The sequence below is a fragment of the Neofelis nebulosa genome, chromosome 13 (genome assembly GCF_028018385.1).
Source record: "Neofelis nebulosa isolate mNeoNeb1 chromosome 13, mNeoNeb1.pri, whole genome shotgun sequence".
Classification (NCBI taxonomy): Eukaryota; Metazoa; Chordata; class Mammalia; order Carnivora; family Felidae; genus Neofelis; species Neofelis nebulosa.
The window spans coordinates 54,748,386-54,772,889 of NC_080794.1; the positions used below are offsets into that span (position 1 = coordinate 54,748,386).

The 24,504-nt window shown below is 39.2% G+C and overlaps 1 protein-coding gene and 1 pseudogene across 3 annotated transcripts in view; both read right to left on the reverse strand.

Moving 5' to 3' along the window:
• LOC131493053 (zinc finger protein 12-like) overlaps positions 1-24,504 on the reverse strand; it is a 34,794-nt gene continuing 10,290 nt past the window's right edge. The window contains exons 2-5 of one of the 3 annotated variants that reach the window (XM_058697123.1): positions 19,817-19,991; positions 14,622-14,748; positions 13,929-14,024; positions 1-137 (exon numbers count right to left, since the gene is read on the reverse strand). In XM_058697123.1, the coding sequence (XP_058553106.1) occupies positions 97-137; positions 13,929-14,024; positions 14,622-14,748; positions 19,817-19,912 (360 nt within the window). In that variant the 5' untranslated portion in view covers positions 19,913-19,991 and the 3' untranslated portion in view covers positions 1-96. Of the gene's footprint in view, positions 138-5,079; positions 5,364-13,928; positions 14,025-14,620; positions 14,749-19,816; positions 20,036-24,504 lie in introns of those variants that run through there. The other 2 variants (XM_058697122.1, XR_009252432.1) reach the window with 2 other exon arrangements.
• Positions 22,732-24,135, reverse strand: LOC131493052 (RNA polymerase II subunit A C-terminal domain phosphatase SSU72-like; annotated as a pseudogene).

Genomic DNA, 24,504 nt, shown 5'->3' on the forward strand with positions numbered 1-24,504 from the left:
AGTTTCCTGCCTCTGCTCTAAAGACTGTGGTAAGAAGTCTGAAGTCAGAGGAGTGATCTTCAAGGTAGGATTCCTATCCCTGGGGCTTCTTCCTTCTTACTTAACAAAAGCTGCTTTTTTTCCAAGGGAGCTGGAACCTAGGCTTAAAGGACAAAATCATTTTATTTAGAAGTTTCATGCAGGGATCCAAATCTCACAGAACTTATCTGCCTAAACTCTAAGGCCACTGAGGATGCTGAAGGTTGGACAATGCAAACGGCCAACAACAGTTAATGCCACCTGACCCAAGGGTTCCTAGATGTCAAGAAATCCCAAAATACATGATCATAAGGTGAGATTCAGCTCATACACTTTAGGATTGTTTCCTTGGGAGCTGAGAAAAGTGCTGTGAGAAGTACGATGCCGGTTTTAGAGAGGGTTGTCTACGTGGGCTGTGAGTTCTTGAGTATTTCACTGGAGGCCTCTGAGCCTCAGTTTCCTTGTTTGCCAAAACAGAAAACAGTTACATAAAGGCTGTTTGCAGCATTAAATAAAGTTTAGCCAATTAAAAAAACACACAGTATCTCCCAAATAACTTAACAGCTAATATTAACTAAGCTCTGTTCCGTCTGTTAAAAACTATACGTACTTTCAAAACGTAGGTAAAAAACAGAATCCTCAGGACAACCCCACGTGGCACATAATACTCTTGTTTCCCCGAGCAGGCGACCACGTAGCTCAGTCATCTCGCCTGCAGTAACTGACTTAACAGCCGCTCCACCAGGATCCAAAGCTCACGCCCCCTTCCCGCAACTGCGCAGACACGGCGGCCCCACGCTGGACACCGCCCCCTCTGCAGACAGAAGCGCCCACCCTGGCAGTCCGTCCCAGAGGCCGCCCCCGCCCCCGCCCGCCTTTGGCTGACCCACGTGCCGGGGGTCTCGCCGCGGGGCTACTCCTCCCCCCCCCCCCCCCCGCCGCCGCCCCGCTGGTCTTTGCCCACCCAGCCTGGGCGCACCCGCCGCTCGCGCAGCGCCAGCGCCCCGAGCGCTGCAGGATTTCCTGAGCCGGGAGTGGAAACGCTAGGAAGACACCTGAAGACCGAAATACACATGCGCACAATGAGCCTCAAGCGAGTCTTTCCCCGAACCTGCGCTGTGCGAGGCAAGGAAACCTAGGACTACGTTTCCCATAAACCCTGGCCCCACGCCCCGTGTGAAGAGTTTTCCTTGAAGAGCAGAGGTCGCTTTCAGGGGCTGGGTGGGCCCGATTCTTTCTGGGCCGCGGGACGCTGCAAAATCATGCAGGGTGATGCGACGTGGTTGAAGAAATCTTGTTTAAGAGAATAAACTGTAAAGGACACGTTGGGGACCACTAGGGAACCGTGAGCTATGTGGTTAAAATATAAACAGGTTAATTTTGTCCATTGTAACAAGTAGAATAGTATTTCCTTGCCTTCAAATTCATGTCCATCAGGAGCCTCAGAATGTGACTTTATTTTTTAATATGATCATCGCAGATGTCATTAATTAAATTAAAATGAGATCGTGCCAGATTAGGGCGGACGCTAATCCAATGTCTGGTGTCCTTATAAGAAAACAGAGGAAATAGAGGCCTTGTGCACAGGGAGACAGATTGGAGGGAGGTGCCTGTAAGCCAGTGGGTGTCAAAAGATTGCCAGAAAACATCAGAAGCTAGGAAAGAAGCATGGTACAGATTCCCTCTTAGAACCTCTATTAGGAAACAACCCTGCTGACACCTTAATTTTGAAGCTGGCATCCACCTTTTTAGTTCAGATGAAGTAATGAACACTAGGGGTCATATTGTCCCCAGGCACAGCTGGACCAGCCAGCCTGGGGCTCAGTGGGTTAAGCAGGGGACTTCAGCTTAGGTCATGATCTCACAGTGCTTGTTCTGGCAGTGCAGAGCCTGCTTGGGATTCTCTCTCTCTCCCTGCCCCTCCACTGCTCTGCTGTCTCTCTAAAAATAAATAAACTAACAAAAACCAAAAAACTCCACTGGCTTTTCTTTTTCTTTCTTTCCTTCTTTTTTTTTTTTTAATGGAGAAGTCTATCCTCAAATGCATACGGAATTGCAAGGGGCTCCAATACAGTCTTGAAACAAAAGAACAAAGTTGGAGACACACTTCCTGATTTCAAAATTTACTACAAAGTTACAGTAATCAAAGCAGTGTGCTACTAGCATAAGAACAGACACATAGACCAATGAAATAGAAATAAACTCATGCTTCTATAGACCACTGATTTTCTACACAGGTGCCAAGGCTGTTCAATGAATGAGGAAAGCTCAGTGTTTCCAATGAATGGTGTTGAGACAACTCGATTTCCACATGCAAAAGAATGAAGCTGGCCCCCTCCCTCACAATATTTAATAAAATTAACTCCAAATGAATAAATGACCTAAATATGATATAAAGCCGTAACACTTTTAGAAGAAAACAAGAGTTGAATCCTTGTGGCTTTGGATATGGCAATGCATTCTTAGATATGACACCAAAAGTACAACCAGTCAAAGGAAAACATTAATCGATGCCATCAAACTCAAAAACTTTTCTGCATCAATGACACTATGAATAAAATTGAAAAGACAGCCCACAATTTAACGTTCCCAAGCACTTGGCTTACATAACCAAAAACAGATCAAGAATGAATGAGCTGGTATTAGCTGGTGCCATGGAAAAATAATCTCTCACCCAATCTCTCACCCAATTTTTATCCCTAAGCCAGTTCTGAGACAATTTTTGGTGGAAGGAAAGGAAGGATTGTCTTGGGGGTTCCCAATGCCACAGCAATATATATATGATAGCTAGTCCCTTAATCTTTTCCTCAAAGAAATCTCCATCCATTTACCAGAGCAACAGTATACCGGCAAAAGAGGAATATCTAGATCTTTTAAATGTTTATATTCATAGTCTGAGCTGATACAAGGAGACCCAAAATGCCATCATTGAGCTTGTTCGGTTGTGACCATACAGAGTCCTCATCCAAGTCCCTCTTAAAATCCAAAGCATATACAGAAATGCTTGCGTGAATAACTGAAATCAATACACTCAGCAGCTGATAGAACTCTCACACTGCCTTGCTGACTTATGGAGTAAGAGCCATTACTGAAGGAAAGGTATGTCAAGTGGTACCCATTACAGCTATTTTCCTTTGCCTGGCTAAATCAGCAAATCAAAGTCAACATGGATCCCAGAATGTTAATAATCATAGCAGATGTGGTATCTTTAGTTGAAAAAATTAAGTGTCTAGAGCTTAATATGCCGCTATTAAATTGCAAAAGCACTCTTTCCAATTCCCCTAAAGAAGGAGACTTGAAGCCAATTCATCTTATTCTGGGATGGGTAGCTGTACCTGTTCAATCTTGCCCTAATCATGTTTACTCTCCTGTTCTCTGTTACACCAGAGACAGTCTTCAGTCAGTTCCACAAAACATCATCCTGGCCCACTATACTGATGATAAGTTAATGAAACCTGATGAGTAGGAAGTGGTAAGTACTCTGCTTAACCTGATAAGACAGATATTCAGTATAGAAGATAAAGATCATACATCAGAGGTTTGGGTGTCTGGGACAAGGGTGAATATTCCCCTCAATTCAAGTTCTTACACAACTTGCAACTCCCACCAAGAGAGAAAGTACTAGGAAGTTCCACTTACACCTGGGAAAAGCACCTACAAGACTCTGCTCCGTCCCATTTGTTGGGTGTCTTGGAAGGATGCCTATTTTGACTCAGGCACAGGGCAACAAAAGGTTTCAGCAGGTTCCATCTGTTGTTCTTAATCCAATGGTGTGAGTATTCTCAATGGTAAAACATGACACTATGTAGAGCTTCTGGCAAGCCAAGATAAGCAACCGCAGTGCAGACCTCTAGGATTCTGGAGCAAAGCCATGCCCCTTGCAGCAAAGAACCTCTCATTATTTTAAAAGCAGCTCTTGGGGTGCCTGGGTGGCTCAGTTGGCTAAGCATCCAACTTCGGTTCAGGTCATGATCTCACGGGAGGTGGGTTCAAGCCCCATGTCAGGCTCTGTGCTGACAGCTCAGAGTCTGGAGCCTGCTTCAGATTCTGTGTCTTCCTCTCTCTCTGCCCCTCCCCTGCTCACGCTCTGTGTCTCTCTGTCCCTCAAAAATAAGTAAATGTTTAAAAAGTTAACAATAAATAATAAATAAACTAAAAGCACCTCTTACATGCTATTGGATCCTAGTAAAAACTGAGCAGCTAACTATGGCAATTCTGTGATTAGAGCTTCTCATCATGTGGAGACATTGTCAGACCCACCAAGTCACAAAACAGGTGGGGACATAACAGCATTTATTGTGCAAAAGAAATGTTGCATTGGGAATTGGGCCTGAGTAGACACAGACAAGTCAAGAAATTTGTTACATAAACAGGTGACTCATAGCAGTTTCCTGGGTTGTACAAATCTCTCTACTTCAGTTCACATCTAACACTATATGAGACTGTTCTCTGTGACCAACTATCAGAGGAAAAACCCCAGGCCTGTTTCCTTCATGTTGGTGTCTTTTCTGGCCACTCCAATTCCACTCAGAAGTATTTCCGAAAGGCAGTGGTGAGAAGGGTATCATCCTAGTAAGTAGCATTTTAAATTGTACACTTGTTCGTCACCTTTGTGGCAGGAAAAGTGATCAGAGGTAGGGATATATTCATACTCTTGAAGACTAGCAAATGGTTTGACCAGTTGGAGCAAGACTGGAAGACTGGAGCCAAGGAGGTCTGGGAAAAAAGTACATGGCCGGATATATGGTGTTGGGCACAAAGTGTACAGATCTTTGAGACTTTGTCAATGTCAATCAGAGAGCAGCTACCACGGAAGAGCAATGAGCATTAGGGTAGATGGAATCATTCACCTAGGGTATGTCGCCCTCAGCCCCCATAGTCCAAAAAATGGAGGAATTGTAGCTGGGATGGAGACTATTCATCGGCCTGGAATTATGAGTTTTATCTATGTATTATTTGTGTTTATATTTACCATTTACTACTAAACAGCTGACCTTTTAGAAGTGGAAACCAATGCAGAGCACTCAGTACAGTACCATTTCTTTTTTTTTTAATTTTTTTTTTAAACGTTTTTATTTATTTTTGAGACAGAGAGAGACAGAGCATGAACGGGGGAGGGTCACAGAGACAGGGAGACACAGAATCTGAAACAGGCTCCAGGCTCTGAGCTGTCAGCACAGAGCCCGACACGGGGCTCGAACTCACGGACTGTGAGATCATGACCTGAGCTGAAGTCGGACACTCAACCGACCAAGCCACCCAGGCGCCCCAGTACAGTACCATTTCTTGCAGAGATTCTTTTAGCAGATACTTTGGCAGGCAGATTTCACTGGAGTCCTTCCACCCTAAAAGGGCAATAATTTTTCCTATTTGAGATTTGAATATATTCTGATTATGGGTTTGTTTTTCAGGCCTCTCTCTCTGCCCCTTCCCTACTCATGCTCTCTCTCTCTCTTTCTCTCTCTCTTCCTCTCTCTCTCTCTCAAAATAAATAAGCATTAAAATTTTTTTTAATTAGGAAAACAAGAGGAAAATATACTATATGCAATATATAACTATATTGTAAAAAATAAAGCTACACAGAATTTTGGGGTTGTATAGTTTTGATGCTACACATATTTATTATACATAATAGCCATTCCATTGAAAAATAAAAGGGCTATTAAAGATCAGTTTAGCTGTTTTAAATAGTACTACTTTTTATTTTATAAACTTCAAGGTATAATATAGTTTACAGCTACTTTCTCTCATAAAATTCATTTTGTAGTATTAACAATTGAACCCCCAGAATTGCTTATTTTATGTAAATTTTGATTTACCTGAACTGAATAAATGAAGAGATTAAAAGAGAGAATATTGTTATAATGATGATTCTCCCCAAATTTAACGAAAGATTAAATCCAATCTCTACTAAAACTTCTCTAGGCTTCTTGTGGAAATTGACAAGCTGACTCTAAATTTAAATGCAAATTCAAAGGATCTAGAATAGCCAAAACAATACTGAAAAAAGGAAAAATTTGGAGGACTTACACCACCTGATTTCAAATGTACTATAAAGCTACAATAATCAACCAAGTATGGTTCTGGCATAAGTACAGGCATACAGATCAATGGAATTTAATTGAGAGTTCACAAGTAAACTCTTATTGCACAGGATGCTGTGAGTCAATGGTCAACTGAATTTTGACACAGATGCCAAGGCCATTCTGGGGAAAATTAAGTTCTGTGCTAAGACAAATGAGATATCCGTAACTACTGCTGGGACAATTGTATATTCACATACATAAAAATGAACTTAGACTCTAATAAAGCATGATAAACAAAAAGTAAAGCAAATGGACCAAAGACCTAAATATAAAAGCTTGAAGTATGAAATGTACAGAAGAAAATGTAGGAGAAAAAACTTTGTGACCTTTCCAAAGAATTCTTAGACAAGACACTGAAGGCACAATCCATATAAGAAAAAATTGATAAACTGGATTTTCGTTAAAGTTAAAAACTACTGTATTTCAAAAGACAGTATTAAGACAAAAGATAATCTACAAATTGAGAGAAAATATTTACAAATCATCTCTCTGATAAAAGTCTTCTAACCAGAATATATAGACTTAAAACTCAATAAGGCAAACAACTCTACTAAAAAAATGTGCAAGACTTGAATAAGACATTTCACCAAAGAAATACAGAAATGGCTAACTAGCAAATGCAAAGTTACCAAATCCCATTAGTCATTGGGGAAATGCAAATTAAAGCTACAAGATACTAGTTCAGACTTACTAGAATGATTATTAAATTTTTTTTAACGTTTATTTAGTTTTGAGACAGAGAGAGACAGAGCATGAACAGGGGAGGGGCAGAGAGAGAGGGAGACACAGAATCTGAAACAGGCTCCAGGCTCTGAGCTGTCAGCACAGAGCCCGACGTGGGGCTCGAACTCACGGACCGTGAGATCATGATCTGAGCCGAAGTCGGACGCCTAACCGACCAAGCCACCCAGGTGCCCCCTAGAATGATTATTAGAAAGACAGGTGATAATACCAAATGACGGTGAGGACGAGAGAAACTGGAACACCACACGAATGAACCTACAAAAACCAAGTTAGTTAAATAAAAGAAGTTAGACCTAAAGGACCACACATTTATATGCAACATCTTGTTCCAGAAAACAGTTATGTATAAAGACAGAAAGCATATCAGTGTTGGCTGATGGCAAAGACAGAGTATTGATTCAACAGAATATTTCTGGGTGATAAAAATGTCCTAAGATTGGACTGTAATGAGACATGCACAACTCTAAAAATATACCAAAAACCACGAAATTGTACAGATGGTAGGTGAATGTTATGGTATGTAAATTATACCTCAATGAAGCTGTTTTTTAAAAGCCAATGGAAATGCCTCCTAGGAACAAATTCCTCTCTACAGATTAATTTTTCAGATTCTGTAAGCTTACTTTTAGGTGGAGAGAGCAACCATTTCCGGGAGGACTCAAAGGTAAAGTATCTACCAAATACTGGTGTCAGCTAAAATGGTGTTTTACAGTAATCCAAACAGACAAGCCACTTTAAGAAGAGTGTGTTTGGCTATCACCTTCTCAGTACCTGAGGACAATAAAGAGCTCTTTCTCTCTCAGGTAAGATGTAAATATAATTGCAGAACACCAGACAACTTATTAAGTTATTCATTTCTTACACTAGGGCATCAAAAGTGGAAAATCCTAAAACTATACAAAGCTGCTGGCAATTAGCACCTCTGTGTTTCTTTACTGTAGGAAGTGTCCTCCAACAAAATCTGAAAATGATCTTTTGAGTAATGTCAAATCTACATATCCCTTTTGGAGTCTTATTAGGCACTCAGCATGGGACAGCTCAAACCAGGACTCTACAACACCCACTGAATTGGGTTAGGAGCCTATAGGAACAGACTATCATCAGCCTGTATTCATCTCTTTACAGGTGGACGCTGACAAATTTTATGCAGATGGTAAAAAAAAGTTATATATTTCCCAGTGAACAAATATTTGCTCTAGACTAGAACAAAAAGAAATTCCTCAGATTAATTTACTAAGAAACCCTTAAATTATAGGACCCTCTCAGCACTTAAACTATGGAAGCAGGAAGTAAATGAATGAACTAGAAGCCTTATCTTTTCTTTCTATTGTGCTTAAAGCTACCTTGACCAATACCCCCAGTATTTACTGGGTTGGAAATTTGTAGCAAGATGCTGCTTATCACTTATCATGGGGTTTTCGTGTTTTATATATAGCTTTCTGGCTAGTGAACTTCCTTTTTTCTTTCAAGCTGGCTCCAAATTTGCTCCTGTGCTAAATTACCTGTAAATATTCTAGATAGGAACTGTTGGAAATACCAACTAGTTAACAGAAATGACAGAAAATGAAAATGCTCAAACTAAGCAAAGGTTGCCACTGCAACCTTGCAAGATTCACCTTAAAATATTTTAAGTGATCATTATCATTTTGGTGGTAATGATCTCACAACTACAACTACCATGAGGAATTGATACTATATTTTTTTCATTGTACCAAAAAGATAAATGGTAAAAATGATCAAGGTATTTTACCTTGTCAAGACACACATTCTAAAGGACTAAATGCTAATTCAACAGCACTGGCTTCCTCACCTGTCAATCCTATAAAACCCTGCTCATTTCCACCCAAAACTGGAATATTCACACTTGTACAATCTTCCTCATCAGGACTGTAAGTCCCACTTTTCCTTTTTTTTTTTTTTTTTTAAGTTTATTTATTTATTTTGAGAGTGAGAGAGAGCGCAAGCAGGGAAGGGGCAGAGAGAGAGGGAGAGAGAGAATTCCAAGCCGGTTCCACACTGTCAGTACAGAACCCAACAAACCGTGAGATCATGACCTGAACCAAAGTCAAGAATGAGTTGGTCACTCAACTGACTGAGCCACCCAGTTGCCCCTAAGTTCTACATTTTATTAACTGTTATCCGGTACTAGTTCATACAGCTTCTTATGACCAAAAAAAAAAAAGGATGTTTTAATTCTGGGGGGCCGGGGGGGGGGGAGAGCTCTGTCTTCAGAGAGCTCTTGAAAATGTACAGTATAAATATATTGTAACTCTAACAAAGACTCAGATTCTCATCTTGGGCCTGAAAGCTGGGCTATGTATTCCTCTTGTATTTTGTTGTTTCTTTCTGTAGTATGTCAGTAGTCATTTATTCTGTGAAATGAGAATGCACTGATAAAAGATTTTGAGTAAATGTCTAGGAGGTTCAACACAATTATCAGTTTCAGGGATATGCAATCCCTGTCTTTTCTGTGTGGTGCATTTTTGTTTTTCATATACTAATTAAAGAGGTGGAGATCAGTCTCTGTCTTTTCTGTTGAACTTGAAATAGCCACCATACTAATGGAAGTGAGACAGATATCCTTCCCATTTTGATTATATTCATTAATTTCAGTAGACATTTCTTCAAGCTTAATATTGAAAAGTGACTTTCCACATACATCACATCCATCAATCACCTTTCTTACCCAGTTTCTTTTTTTTTTTTTTTTAATTTTTTTTTTAACGTTTATTTATTTTTTTGAGACAGAGAGAGACAGAGCATGAATGGGGGAGGGTCAGAGAGAGGGAGACACAGAATCCGAAACAGGCTCCAGGCTCCGAGCTGTCAGCACAGAGCCCGACGCCGGGCTCGAACTCACGGACCGCGAGATCATGACCTGAGCCGAAGTCGGCCGCTTAACCGACTGAGCCACCCAGGTGCCCCTCTTACCCAGTTTCTATTACCAATCATTAACTCTGAAATATGTTTCAAACTTTTCTCCTGTGAGTCACATTTATAGTGAACTGTTCTTGAACCTATAGGATTCATACCCATGTTAACTGCTTTCCCACATGAAGTATTTTTCTCATTAATCAGTGTTTGTTTGTTTGTTTGTTTGTTTTGATTAATATAAGTTGCCTGGATCGATGGTCTTGGATGTTCTGGCCTCTCCAGACTTTTTCTGGAATAAAGGAAAATTAATCACATCTGATGAATTATATTGGTTATGACTTGGCTCTCTAATTGTACTTAAATGTGGTTGAGTTTTGGCTTCAAGACCAGTCTCCCAGAAGAAAAGGCAAATTCCTCATAACTGGTCATGTTCCACCTATTGATCAATCAATCTATGGAAAAGAACCTTTTGCAGCATCAAAAAAGGAGAGAAGACAATAAAAGACAAGTACCTTCAGTATTGTCCAAATGTGACCTTTAACATTGAGTAAGAAATATGTAGACCCAGTGGTGATCCTTGCATCAAGGCCAAATTAATAGATTTATTTTGAATGCTGATTTCGTTATTTTAGTTCATCAGTGCTGATTAATACTGAATCTACGCTAATCATGAATTCCTATTTCTTCCCTTTACAATATTCTAACTTACTGGGGTTTTTTCAAAGTCTTGCTTTATAATAATCTTCTTAACTCGAGCTAATATCTTAGTTCACACATCTGTAATTTCTATTAATTTTAGGAGGGCAGAAAAAAGGTTTTTTCCTCAACTGGCTCCTCTACCAACTAATTAGATAATCACTGAATATATAGTTCTGGTACGCATAAACATGAGGAAGAGGGGGAAAAAAGGCACCTATCTAGCAAAATTATAAGTAAGTTGAGAGAAAGAAACTCAACACACATAAGTCCTGGCAGAACACTTATGTGCAAGTGGAAAACAAGGAGGGAGAAAACAATAACGTCTGATGCTAATAAACAATAACCATATTTAATACTAAATCACACTTAATTTGTTTAATCCTCAGAACCCTTTCAGATAGGTTCTCTTACTGTCCCCATTTTACAGATGAGGAAACTAAGGCATATAAAGATTAAGTAGCTTGTCTAAAGCCATACATCTAGAGTGGTAAGGAACAGTTTCTTGAAAACAGTTAGGATTTGAGCATAAAATTAAAGGTTTAAAGTTTCTAGGGAGGCAAAACGCAGTTCAATAGAAGATCTAGATATGTTTCAGGATATTTAAAAATACAGATTAAATGGAATTTAGGATAAGTTTTGGGAAAATAGAGAAAAATAAAATTTGGACAGGCAACATAAGGCTATCATGATAGTCCTTATTTTAAAAAAAGTTGTAGGGGCACCTGGGTGGCTCAGTCAGTTAAGCGTTCGACCTCAGCTGAGGTCATGATCTCATAGTTCATGAGTTCAAGCCCCACGTTGGGCTCTGTGCTGACAGCTCGGAGCCTGGAAACTGTTTCAGATTCTGTGTCTCCCTCTCTCTACTCCTCCCCTCCTTGCACTCTGTCTCTCTCTCTCAAAAATAAATAAACATAAAACAAAGTTGTAGATTTCAGAACTATATAGTAAGTACCAGATTTATCTTCTCAGGTTAGTCTCAAGATAAAGGTCACAATTTTGGTAATCAAATCTGACAAACACAAATAAGAATTCACCTATGTGACAATATGGTTCTGGTCGAAGTTCATGATAACTGAGCACGCTGGGGGAACTGAAAGCGTAATAATAACAAGATACTGAGATAAAATGTATGAGAGGATGGGAGAGATGAAAATTTCAGGATGACTCAATCCATGCAAACGGGAGAACAACAGAGCCCAGTGACTAAAAGGAGAATTTGGAAAGTGAATAGACATTGTCAAATGGAAAGTTAATGACTTCAGTTTCTGACATTCTGAGGATGAAGCAAGTAGGACTTCTTGCTGGAAGTGACCTTCCAACAGGCCAAATGCTGCTCTGTGAGGCAGAAGTAAAGTATACTAGAGACGACAGGCAGCACAGAACAGTTTTAACGAGCATGGTCTCTAGTACTAGGTAACTTGGGTATGAAATCAAGGAGCACCACTTATTTACTGGAGGACGTTGGCATGGAATTTAATCTCCTGGGACCTCAGCTCGTTTATCCACAGAAATAATAATAGTGTATGTCCCAGGGGACGGTTGTGAGAAGTAGATGAATTAATACATGTGAACTGCTTAGAACGGTGCCTTGCGCATCACAGGCTGTAACACGAGTGTTGACTACAATGATTGTAATTTTGCCACCAGTTTTGGAGCCATGAACATAAAGACAGGTGACGCCTTAAAAATCGATTAATAGATTTGAAACATCTAGGAAGAGTAGGAGGTATGAAACAAAGCCTTTTAAAAAATCCTAGATTGGGGTGCCTGGGTGGCTCAGTCGGTTAAGCGTCCGACTTCGGTTCAGGTCATGATTTCATAGTTCGTGAGTTCGAGCCCCGCATCGGGCTCTGTGCTGACAGCTCGGAGCCTGGAGCCTGCTTCACATTCTGTGTCTCCCTCTCTCTCTGCCCCTTCCCTGCTCATGCTCTGTCTCTCTCTGTCTCAAAAGTAAATAAACATTAAAAAAAAATTTAAATAAATAAATAAATTAATTAATTAATTAAAAATCCTAGATTGAGTGGAATGATTGCATAAATCAAGATTTATTGATTTAATTAATATTTCCTGTATGCCAGCAGTGTGATGAGCCCTGGTGCTGGGTGGTAAACTAGACAAACTTCAGAAGGATAAATAGTTAAAGAAGGTGGGTGTGACCAAATTAGTTCTACTTACCAAAAACAAGTTTAGGTGTATTCTAGAGAGAATATTGAGCACCACCAAATAAAGCACAAAGGTACACAGGCAATTATCATTCTGGGCCAAAAACCCAATGGCTATGAAATCTTAGCAGCAGGGACAAAAGAGAAAATGGATAGTGAGTCAGAACACAGAAAAACATGAGGCACTTCACCATGAAAGGATAGAAGGAAGGAGTAGAGTTACATGATGGAGCACAGATGTTTGTAAATCACTAGACGTTTAGCTATTCCTAAAGAAACTGGGGTGCCTGGGTGGCTCAGTTGGTTAAGCGTCCAACTTCAGCTCAAGTCGTGATCTCACAGTTTGTGGGTTCGAGCCCCGCACCAGGTTCTGTGCTGACAGCTCAGAGCCTGGATCCTGCTTTGGATTCTGTGTCTCCTTCTCTCTCTGCCCCTCCCCGCTCATACCCTCTCTGTCTCTCTCAAAAATAAATAAACATTTAAAAAAACTTGGGGTGCCTGGGTGGCTCAGTCGGTTGAGCATCCAACTTCAGCTCAGGTCATGATCTGAAAAACTTAAAAAAAAGAGACTATATCCAACATTGATGAAAATCAAAAGGAGTATATAAAAATGGGAAGAAATTGGTCAACTGAAGAATAATGAAGAAATAAATATTGAAGATACAGTAACTAGAAATTAGATTTGGGTAATGTCAGAGTGCAAAGTGTCTCTATAAACATCAAGTAGAGAATGAGCACATTCTAAGAGGAAGGTGATATTACAAAATGTTAATTTAAACATCTTGGGAATGGTGGTCAGACATCCTTCAATATTTGTGAAGGTATGAAGTCTCTAAAAAGAGATTTCCAAAAATGTTTCAGAGATCTCACAGTAGTCTGAATAATGTCCCTAAAGTTCATATCCACCCAGAACCTCAGAATGTGATATATGGAACTAGGGTCTTGGTAGATATAATTAGTTAGGATGAGGTCATGTTAGATTAGGGTGGGCCCTAAATTAGGGGAGGACACAAAGAGGGAAGGCTAGATGATAACAGAAACAGGGATTAGAGTCAGCTGTAAGTCAAGGAATGCCAAGGATTGCCAGCAACCACCAGAAGTTAGGAAGAGGTAGGAAGGATTTTCCCCTAGAGACTTTGGAGAAAGTATGGCCCTGCTGACATCCTGATTTTGTACTTCTAGCCTCCAGAAGTGAGAGAATACATTTCTGTTGTTTTAAGTAACCCAGTTTGTGGTATTCCATTACAACGGCCCTAGGAAAATATTACAGGTGCCAAGTAACCAACTGTCCACTTTAAGATCTGATTTCCAGTAGCTTCCATCTCTTGGGTACACAATAACTCACCTGGAAGACTCTGGCTTGAGAACATCACCTCTATTATCCATGGTTCTTCTCCTCGCTCCAACTGGGAGATCACATCTGGTTTGATTGTAAGACACCCTGTCGATGAGAAATGACACAAGACTCACGTCTACACACCTTGTGCTTCATGATGCCTAAGGACTGTCATGCATGATGACATTGCTTATTTCAACCCCAGCAGAGCAGTACCTCTCACTAGAGGTGAAGACACCGACATCCTTCCTGAAGGCCTAAAGCAATTAAGTTTTTTTTTTAACCAAACCCTTAGCAATAAAAACAATTCAACTCATGTCAACTATACTCAAATTACATATATAGATATATATAATAAAACAATAAAAATTAAAGGGGTTGCCTGGGTGGCTCGGTCGGTTGAGTATCCAACTCTTGATTTAGGCTCAGGTCATGATCCCAGGGTCGTGGGATCGAGCTCTGCATCAGGTTACCTGCTAAGCATGAAGCCTGCTTAGGATTCTCCTTCTCTCTCTGTCTCTGTCTCTGTCTCTCTCCTTCTGCCCCCTCCCTCATGCACACACACACTCTCTCTCTTTCTCTCTCTCAAAAAAAAGTAAAAATAAAAATAAAAACAATTCAAGTCTTTAGAGGTATGACATGTTTCATCAACTCAGAATGGAAATTCATGCTCTAGGAAGTTACTTGGGAAACTCTACTTACCCACTGAAACCAGTTTGCTGTAGTTCTCCAGCATCACATCCCTGTACAGGATCTTCTGAGCTGAGTCCAGCCACTGCCACTCCACCTGGGTGAAACTGACTGACACATCCTTGAATGATACTAATCCCTGTAAAAACAGTACATTCTGTTTAATCTGAATTAACAACTGAGGAATGTGCAAAATGTTTGCTGCATGCATTGATAGAGCTTATAAAAAAATTCCATTTGATGCATATAATGCACCTGTTTTCATTTTTAGGGGAGAAATAAATACTGTATTAGAAATATCTTGTCACTATGCTAATTGCTAGGGGGCGGGGAAGGCCTATTGAGCTTTCTATACCTGTATATGGAAACACTCTTGTTGCTGTGAAAAATCAAGATGTGTTTGTTCCTGTTCTCAATAACATTCTGGTAGATATGCAAACACCTTTACAATAAGGTACTACAGGAGCTAGGTTAGAAATGTTCACAAGGTATATAGCATAGACAGAAAGAGGGAAAAGTTAGTTCCATTCATGTTACTAGGTCGGTGCTATGAGGCTGAAAATCTTTGCAAGAATATGCATTAGCCTCCACGTGGTAAAATGCACGAAGTATTTTAAAAGTTAAGTATAGGGGAAAGCAAATAGCATAGTGTGTTAGATGAACAGGATGAGCAGATATGGTAAGAAAAAGATACTCAACAGGTATTCAGGGGCCAGATATGGAATAATTTTGGACAAGTTCCTATATATCAATGGTTTCCAAATACCCTTTGATCATCACTCCATCATTTCAAATGATACTATTTGTACTTATGTATATAAGCACATATAATGACAATCCAAGCATTATTTCTTAATTATTTTCTTAATTTTAGATAAAAATAAGATGCAAATTGTAACACATTTTTCAGAGGCCCTGGTAGGATAGCTTTGCACACTTCCTGAGATGTCTACCTTCCTTTCTGGAGACCCCCATTCCAGAAAACATGAAACCAGTGAAGAGATGTGAATAAGCCCTGGATGATCCAGATAAATCTGGATTTCAGATTTAACATTCTAGAAAAGGTGGTTCTCTTAGAAAATATATAAATCAGGCTCAATAATGCTATTTTTTAAATGGGAAGATGTCAAACTTACAGAAAAGATGCAAATAAAATATGCACAAAGAACACCCATATGCCCAGACTCACTTATTGTTAACATGTGACTCCATTCGTCATTTGCATGTATTCTCTTCCTGTCTACATACAAACACAAAAATAAGAAAATACGCACACAATTTTTTTTTCTGTGCCATTTTGAAGGTGAAATTATACACATCATGGCTTTTTACTCCTAAATAATTCAGGGTGTATATATAACCATAGCAATTATCAAATTCAGTACATTTAACATTAGCATGGTACTTTTATCTAAGTAACGTTTCTTATGCCAGTTTTGCTGGTTGACCCAATAACCTCTTTTACAGCATGTTCCCCCTTCCAGTACAGATCTAGCCTAGTGTCCATGCATTTTGTTGTCATGTCTTTTTTAGCTTCCTTTAATCTGGAACATTTCCATATCTTCTATCTTTGGACATAGGCATCTTTGAAAAATATGGTTCTCCACTCTTTTTTTTTTTTTGAAAAAAATAGCACGTTCACTCTTGGTTTGCCTGATATTTCCTCACGGTTAGATTTAGGTTATGTGATCTAGACTGGGAAGTCCATAGGTGATGTTTCATGTTTCCTTCACAAGTATCCCATCCATGGCATATGCTGTCATCTGTCCCTCAATGGAAATGCTAATTCTCATCATCCAGGCAATGAGTTGTTTGATCTCTCCACTGTGTAATTACTGCCTTTTTATCTCCCTGAGAACAAATAAGCAGTCTGTGGGGAGATTTTAAGACCATGTAAATCCCTTAATCCTCATTAGACTGTCTCCTACGTTTAGCATCAGTTGAGGATTCTCGCCTGATGCGATCTCTACTGTGACAGATATAAGATGCTGCTTTTCTAACTCCTACGTTTCCTCCACATTTACCAGTTAGCTCTTAGCATTTTACCATAAGCAAGAAGCCTCTCTTCAGCGCCATTTATTTAAGTATAGACTCATGAATTTCTATTTTCTTCCAATGGTTTACAATTGATTACTGTACTTAATTATTTTGGTCTTCACATTGTCCCAGATTTGGCCAGTAAAAGCCCCTTCAAGCTGACATGCCAGCATGATTACTTTGAGTGCTTCTCTACTTTCTGGCATAAAATGATGTTCCACACTCATCTTATATACACCCTGCCCAGCCCTGGAATCAGCCATTTCTCTAAAGAGCGAGCCCTGGTTCCTTTTAGTGGGGAATGGTATTAGACACTAAGCTCTAGACCATACACGTATGCCATGATATGCTTTTTATTTCTAACTTTCTAATTTGGATTTTCAAACCTGAAAAAAAAAGTTGAAAAACACATAAAATGAACACTTGAATTATCATCACCTAAATCCTTTTTTGCAGTATTTGCTTTACCTCTTCCTATATATAATTGTATCTTTTGCTGTATCATTTGAAACCTGCAGCTATCATGACAGTTCACTCTTCCATATTTCAGCATGTATTTCCTAACAATAAGGCCACGTTCTCATACACCACATCCACACCTAAAGAAACTAAAATTAATTCAATTAAATTGTCTAAAACACAATCCTTATTTAAATTTCTCAAGTGCTTCAAAATAGTTCCTCAATCCAGAATTCAATCAATTCTCACACATCCCATTTGGTTCCTATGATTCTTCCATCTTCTCTAACCTAGAACAAGCCTCTCTACCATTTTTGTTTACTTTGATTTTTTTTTTTTAAAGATTCCAGGCCAGTTGTCTTATAGAATATCCCATTCTCTGGATTTGTCTGATTGTTTCTCTATGATTAAATGCAGAGCAACTTCTTATCTTTTGGACAAAAAAGCAAGAGATGATATCACATGCCTCTTATTGCAACATATAGGGGAACTAAACATCCCATTGTCCTTCTCTTGGTGAAATTTAGTATCATTGGTTAAAGTGGTGGTCACCAACCAGCTCTCTCCTTTGCAAAGGCATATTTTCCCAGTAACTGATAAGTAATCCATGGGCAGCAAAGCAATATTTTGAGGCCATATAATTATCCTGTTCACCTTCAACCTTTCAATCAGTGGTTTTAGTATCAATGGATGATTCCTGCCAAATTAATTATTGCCCTAGGGCTTACAAAACGGTGATTTTCTTACTCTCTTCCATATTTGCTAGTTGGATTTTTTTTTTTTTTTTAAGTAAAGAAGAGCTTCCCCCTTCCTCCTAAGTCTTTTTCTCTCTTCTGTATCACTAGAAACTCATGGACATTTTTTTGGTCACTGTGTAATAATAACCAGTCACTCTTTTTGGTGCTAAGCTACTCCAATTTGGTCAATGATGGGGTTCTGTGTCCTTTTATGAATCCTTTCAGTACATCTTGTTTCTAGCATAAAATTATATTCCAGAATTAATTTATACTTTACATGTTCCAGAGTTAGATTTCTTTCAGTGGAAAAAAGAGTATTTGGGAACCAAGATTTGGCTATTAGGTACACAACAGATGGGCTAGTGCTTCTAGGCCCTTTCAGAAGCCAGAGCAAAAAAATATTCATTTTTTAAAATATCATGAGTGGATATTGATTCCTCCAATTCATATCCAACAACATTTTCCCATTCAATATCTGTAATTCCCTTCTAATAGAACCTGGTTTCTAAGCACTGCAATATATTTACCCATTCAACTGATACAAAGTAGTTTTAGAAATTATAGTACCAATCCAGTACCAATAACAGATCTACTAAGTTAAAGATTTCTTTGCAGTTCTTAACTTTTTATTTTTAAATAATTTTAGACTCTGTGAAAAGCTGTATATATTGTAGAGTTCTTGCATACCCTTCACCCAGTTTTCCCAATGTTAAGATCTTTTTTTTTTTTAATTTTTTTTTCAACGTTTTTTATTTATTTTTGGGACAGAGAGAGACAGAGCATGAACGGGGGAGGGGCAGAGAGAGAGGGAGACACAGAATCGGAAACAGGCTCCAGGCTCCGAGCCATCAGCCCAGAGCCTGACGCGGGGCTCGAACTCACGGACCGCGAGATCGTGACCTGGCTGAAGTCGGACGCTTAACCGACTGCGCCACCCAAGCGCCCCCCCAATGTTAAGATCTTAATTAACATATATATTTACTAAAATTAAGAAATTAATATTGGTGTGTTATTAACCCTCCCCTGCTTGTGCATGCTCTCTCTCTCGCTCTCTCTCTCTCTCTCAAAATAAATAAATAAACTTAAAAAAAGTATTTAAAGGGTTGACATGTATATCTCTCCCCAACCCCATGTCACTACAAATGGCGATGGTGTGGTGCATTAACACTACAGACATCAGAAAACACTACAAACCAGGGGGTGGGATTCTCCTAAGAGAACTAGTTGTTAAACATTTACCAGCACACCACTGACAGTATCCTAAACACATAAAATATTGCCTAGCTAAAAGCAATGCTCAGTTGACAGCTAAAGAACTAAGGGATACAACTGACTTCCAGCAGAAGTACAAAATGATACAACCACTGTTCAGGGCAATTTTGTAGTATCTATGAAAATTATGAGACGGCCTAATTTTGACCTAAGACCCAGTTATTCTAATTCTAGAAAATTTTTCCTTAAGTTTCACACATACGAAATTACATTTACATAAGGTTATTCAATGAAACATTGCTAGTATCAGCAAAAAACTATACATACATATCCTTCAACAGCAAACTGGTTAAATAATCAATGATAGAGGCACCTGGGTGGCTCAGTCAGTTGAGTGCCCAACTCTTGATTTTGGCTCGGGTCATGATCTCATGGTTCATGGGATCAAGTCCCATGTCAGGCTCTGTGTTAGCAGTGCAGAGTGTGCTTGGGATTCTCTCTCTCCCACTCTCTCTGCCTCTCCTTGCTCGTGCACTCTCTCTCTCTCTTTCTCTCTCTCTCATTCGATCAGAATAAATCAATAATTGTTTAATTAAAAAAAATCGATGACCAATGCATACAGTGGAAACCATGCAGCTATACACGATGAGAAGCAGAAGTAATAAGAAGCAGAGTCAGGACTTCCAAAAATTCCTCCATAAAATAAATAAGAAAACTAGCAAAAATTCTAAGAATCAGCTTTTTTTAAAGTTTGCAACTAACCACAGTCTTGCATAAATCCAGGGAGCATTCATTCAATAAACACTGCTGGTTTGAGGTTTGTGAGGTTTGTGGCATTTTAACTTGCTCCATTTGCATCCTTTACCATCCAGCTCCACGGGAGGCTTGAAAACAAACAGCTTGTAATCACAGTGAAAAGCAGCAACAAGGCAGCCACCTGAGAGAGCAGAAGAGGGATAGAGCTCTTTCAAAGCCTCATCCCCAGAGAACTGTCATTATTTACCTGTCTGATGGTTCCTTGGAAGACTCTACTGTCTTTAAGCTAGCTTGGAGCTTCCACAGTACAAACAGCCTTTTCCCCAGGGGACATGCTTGGAAAAGAATTAGAGGAAAGTTATTCACTTCGCAGCCACCTGAGGTGGTGAATAACAGTTGGAGCAAGCAAGAGGCTAATTTAAAAGCTAAAAAAGGAAAATCTCATAATGCCCATAGGAACTTTGAAAGCTTCAACGTATTCCTAGGAATCTAGAAAGCCACATACAAGCCCAGGGACACGCACATGCTCAGGAAAGACTTAAGAAGACCCTAAGCTCTTATTCTCAGCTGACCTTGAAGCTCTGTACATGCAGAAGTAAAGACTAAGGCAGAGTTGTCAACAGGACATCTGAGTGTTGAAGGTGTGTGCCACCAATGCACAGAGAGCACCTGGGCACAGACCAGGAGACTTATTAACTCCAAGCATTTGAGGAAATCTGGTAAATCATTAGCTGACTAGCCTCCTGAGTAGAGATTTCAGTGGCCACACATGATTAGGAATACAGACTTTACACAATCAGTTTAGAAAACTCACTAAACAACATAACAATGACAGCGATAACAACAAACACTGGGGAGGGGAGACTCTGAAAGCTGCCAAGTAATATTATTTAAAATGTCTAATTTTCAACAAAAATTATGAGACAAGCAAAGAAACAAGGAATAGTATCTGACACAATAGAGGAAAAAAACAATTGATACAAATTGTCCCTAAGGAAGCGCAGATACTAGACTTGCTAGACAAAAGACTTTAAATCAGCTATTTTAAATATGTTCAAACAACTAAAGGGTAACCACGTCTAAAGAACTAAAGGAAAGTAATAGAACAATGTCTTACTATGTAGACAATATCAATAAAGAGATAAAAATTATTTTAAAAAAACCAAAAAGATATTCTGGAGTTGAAAAGTACAATAACCAGAAATTAGAAACTCATTAGAAGGGCACAAGATCAGATTTGATGTGGCAGAAGAAATAATGAACAAACTTCATTGACGACAGAACAGGTCAACTGAATTTATCCAGTCTGAAGAACAGAAAGAAAACAATGAAAAATGTTGAACAGAGCCTCAGAGACCTGTGGGATATCAAGTATTCAAACATATGCATAATGGGTTCCTCAAAAATTAAAAATAGAACTACCCTATGATCCAGCAATTGCACTATTAGGTATTTACCCAAAGGATACAAAAATACAGATTCAAAGGGGTACATGCACCCCGATGTTTATAGCAGCATTATCAACAATAGCCAAACTATGGAGAGAGCCCAATTGTCCATAGACTGATGAATGAATAAAAAAGAGGTGGTATATATATATATATATATATAGGTGGTATATATATATATATATATATATATATATATATATATATAATGGAATATTACTTAGCCTTCAAAAAAAAAAGAAATTTTGCCATTTGCAACGACACAGATGGAGCCAGAATGCATTATGCTAAGCAAAATAAGTCGACCAGAGAAAAACAAATACCATATAACTTCACTCATATGTGGAATTTAAGAAACAAAACAGATGAATGTATGGGAAGAGAGAGAAAAAGAGAAGAAAGGGGAACAAACCACAAGAGACTCTTAACAATACAGAACAAACTCAGGGTTGATGGAGAGGGGTGGGTGGGAAATGGGCTACATGGGGGATGGGTATTAAGAAAGGCATTTGTTGTGATGAGCACTGGATGTTGTTATATAAGTGATGAATCACTGAATTCTACTTCTGAAGCCAATACTGCACTGTATATTAACTAACTAAAATATAAACAATTAAAAAAATGGTTAAATGAAGAAAATATATATGCATAATGGGAGACCCAGAAAGAGAAAAGAGGAAGGGACAGAAACAATAGCTGAAGAAATAATGGCCAACATCTTCCCAAATTTGACGTAAGATATGAATCTATACATCCACAAAGCTAAACAAACTACAAATAAAAGTTAAAAAAAATCAATTAACCACACACATCATAATCTGTTAAAGGTGAGAGACAGAATCTTGAAAGCAGCAAGACGAAAACAACTCATTGTGTACAATGGATCTTCAATAAGATTAACAGCTAGTTTTGCTTCAGAAATCACAGAGGCGAGAATGCAGTAGGAAGAAAAAGACTATCAACCTAAACTATCCTTGAAAAATGGAGGAGAGGGAAGCCTGGGTGGCTCAGTCAGTTAGGCATCTAACTTTGGCTCAGGTCATGATCTTGTGGTTCGTTAGTTCAAGCCCCACGTTGGGCTCTGTGCTGACAGCTCAGAGCCTGGAGCCTGCTTCAGATTCTATGTCTCCCTCTCTGCCCCTCCACTGCTCACCCTCTGTCTCTCTCTCAAAAATAAATGCACATTAAGAAAGAAAGAAAGAAAGAAAGAAAGAAAGAAAGAAAGAAAGAAAGAAAGAAAGAAAGAAAGAAAGATAGATAGATGGAGGAGAAATTTAAAAAATCCCTGGATAAACAAAAACTGAGAGAATTCATTGCCACCATCTCTGCCTGACAAAAAGTACTAAAAGGAGTTCTTCAGGCTGATAAAAGCACATTAGACAGCATCACAAATCCACATGAAGAAACAAAGAGCACTGGTAAAGGTAATACTATGTGAGTAAAAAATAGCATAAATGAATGTATTCTGTAATTCTTTGTGTCTCCTACCTGATTTAAAAGACACTTTGCGAAGAAAAAAAATATAAATCCGTGTTGATGGCACACAATACGTGAAGATCTACAGGACAATAAAAGCATAAAGGAGGGGTAAAGGGATGAATAGAGCTATATAGGAATAGAGCTATATAGCATATTAAGTGTATATATGCTATTGAAATTAAGTGGATATTAATCCAAATTTGATTTTTTTAAATAGGTGAAATGTACTGTAAATCATTGTTTACTTTCCTGGTTAAAGAAAAAAAACCTTATAGTCAATTCTCCACTCACAAGTAGAAGAGGAACAGAAAAAACTCGATTGTTTTTAATCTGGCGTTTATGTGTACCTTTCATTTCACACGTACAGTTTACTGGGTATTACTACCCACCACCAGCAGAATAGATACAAGTAAAACCAAATATCAGAAAGGAAAAAGTATTAACACAAGGAAGCTCAAAAAGATGTCTTCAGGAGAGTGGCCAGGCTAGTCAGTAGGAGCAGACCGTGTGCAGTAAGGCTCTGCTGCTCTTCTCCTCCAACTCCTACAGCAGCTCATCAGTCTCATTCTCTATATCCTCCGTGTGCTGAATGCAATGGCACAACTCACAGATAAGGAATGCGTCCAGGGTGGCCTCTTTATGGTTGTCCTGGATGTCCACATTGGTTACATGCACTGGCTGGCAGGTATCTTGCTCTTTGGAATTCAGATCTTCCACCACCTGATTGTACACTCTCTCTTGACAGGTGAGAATCAGCTCAAACAGTCTCTGCAGCTCTGAAACCTTTCTGGCCAGGGCTTGATCCTCTTATTTCTATCCAACAGATGTAAAATGCCATTCTGCATATAGAGTTCTTTGTCTTTCCTAAGGAGATTTTAGTACATCTGGTCATATGTAGTTTTGAAATTGTAAACTTTTGGCTTGTCAAGTGCCGGTCCTGGGAGCTTGACATGAGTTCCTGTTCCAAACGACCAGAAACTGAATCTCTGTTTGCTGAGAATGTCGTGCACCTCCATGCTCCGGTTCTGGCTGCTCGAGCACACCACTGCCACAGACAGCAGCAACGATGGCATACTGGTGACTACACTGACCACAACACACCCATTCAGGGACTCCCACCCAGCCATGGCACTTCTGTGCAAGCCAATCCAAACCTGATTGTTAAAAACTAAGATGTTGATTGTAAATCCCAGGGCAACCATCAAGAAAATAACTAAACATAGCAAAAGAAATGACAAGGGAATTAAAATGGTACACTAAAAGATATCTATTGAACAGAAAAGAAGGCAGTAATGGAGGAATAGAGGAACAAAAAAAGCTGTAGACCACAAATAAGAAAACAACAGACCTAATCCTGCTCTATCAGGAATTACGCTAAATGTAAATTGCTTAAACACTCTAATTTTTTTTTAATTTTTTTTTAACGTTTATTTATTTTTGAGACAGAGAGAGACAGAGCATGAATGGGGGAGGGTCAGAGAGAGAGACACAGAATCGGAAGCAGGCTCCAGGCTCTGAGCTGTCAGCACAGAGCCCGACACGGGGCTCGAACTCACGGACCGTGAGATCACGACCTAAGCCGAAGTCGGACGCTTAGCCGACCAAGCCACCCAGGCGCCGCTAAACACTCTAATTAAAGGGCATAGTGGATACCATACTGGATAAAAATAACAAAACAAAAACGTGATAAATAGTGTCTGAAAGAGACTCACTAATAAATAGTGTCTGAAAGAGACTCACTTGAGATCCAAAGACATAAACAGAAAA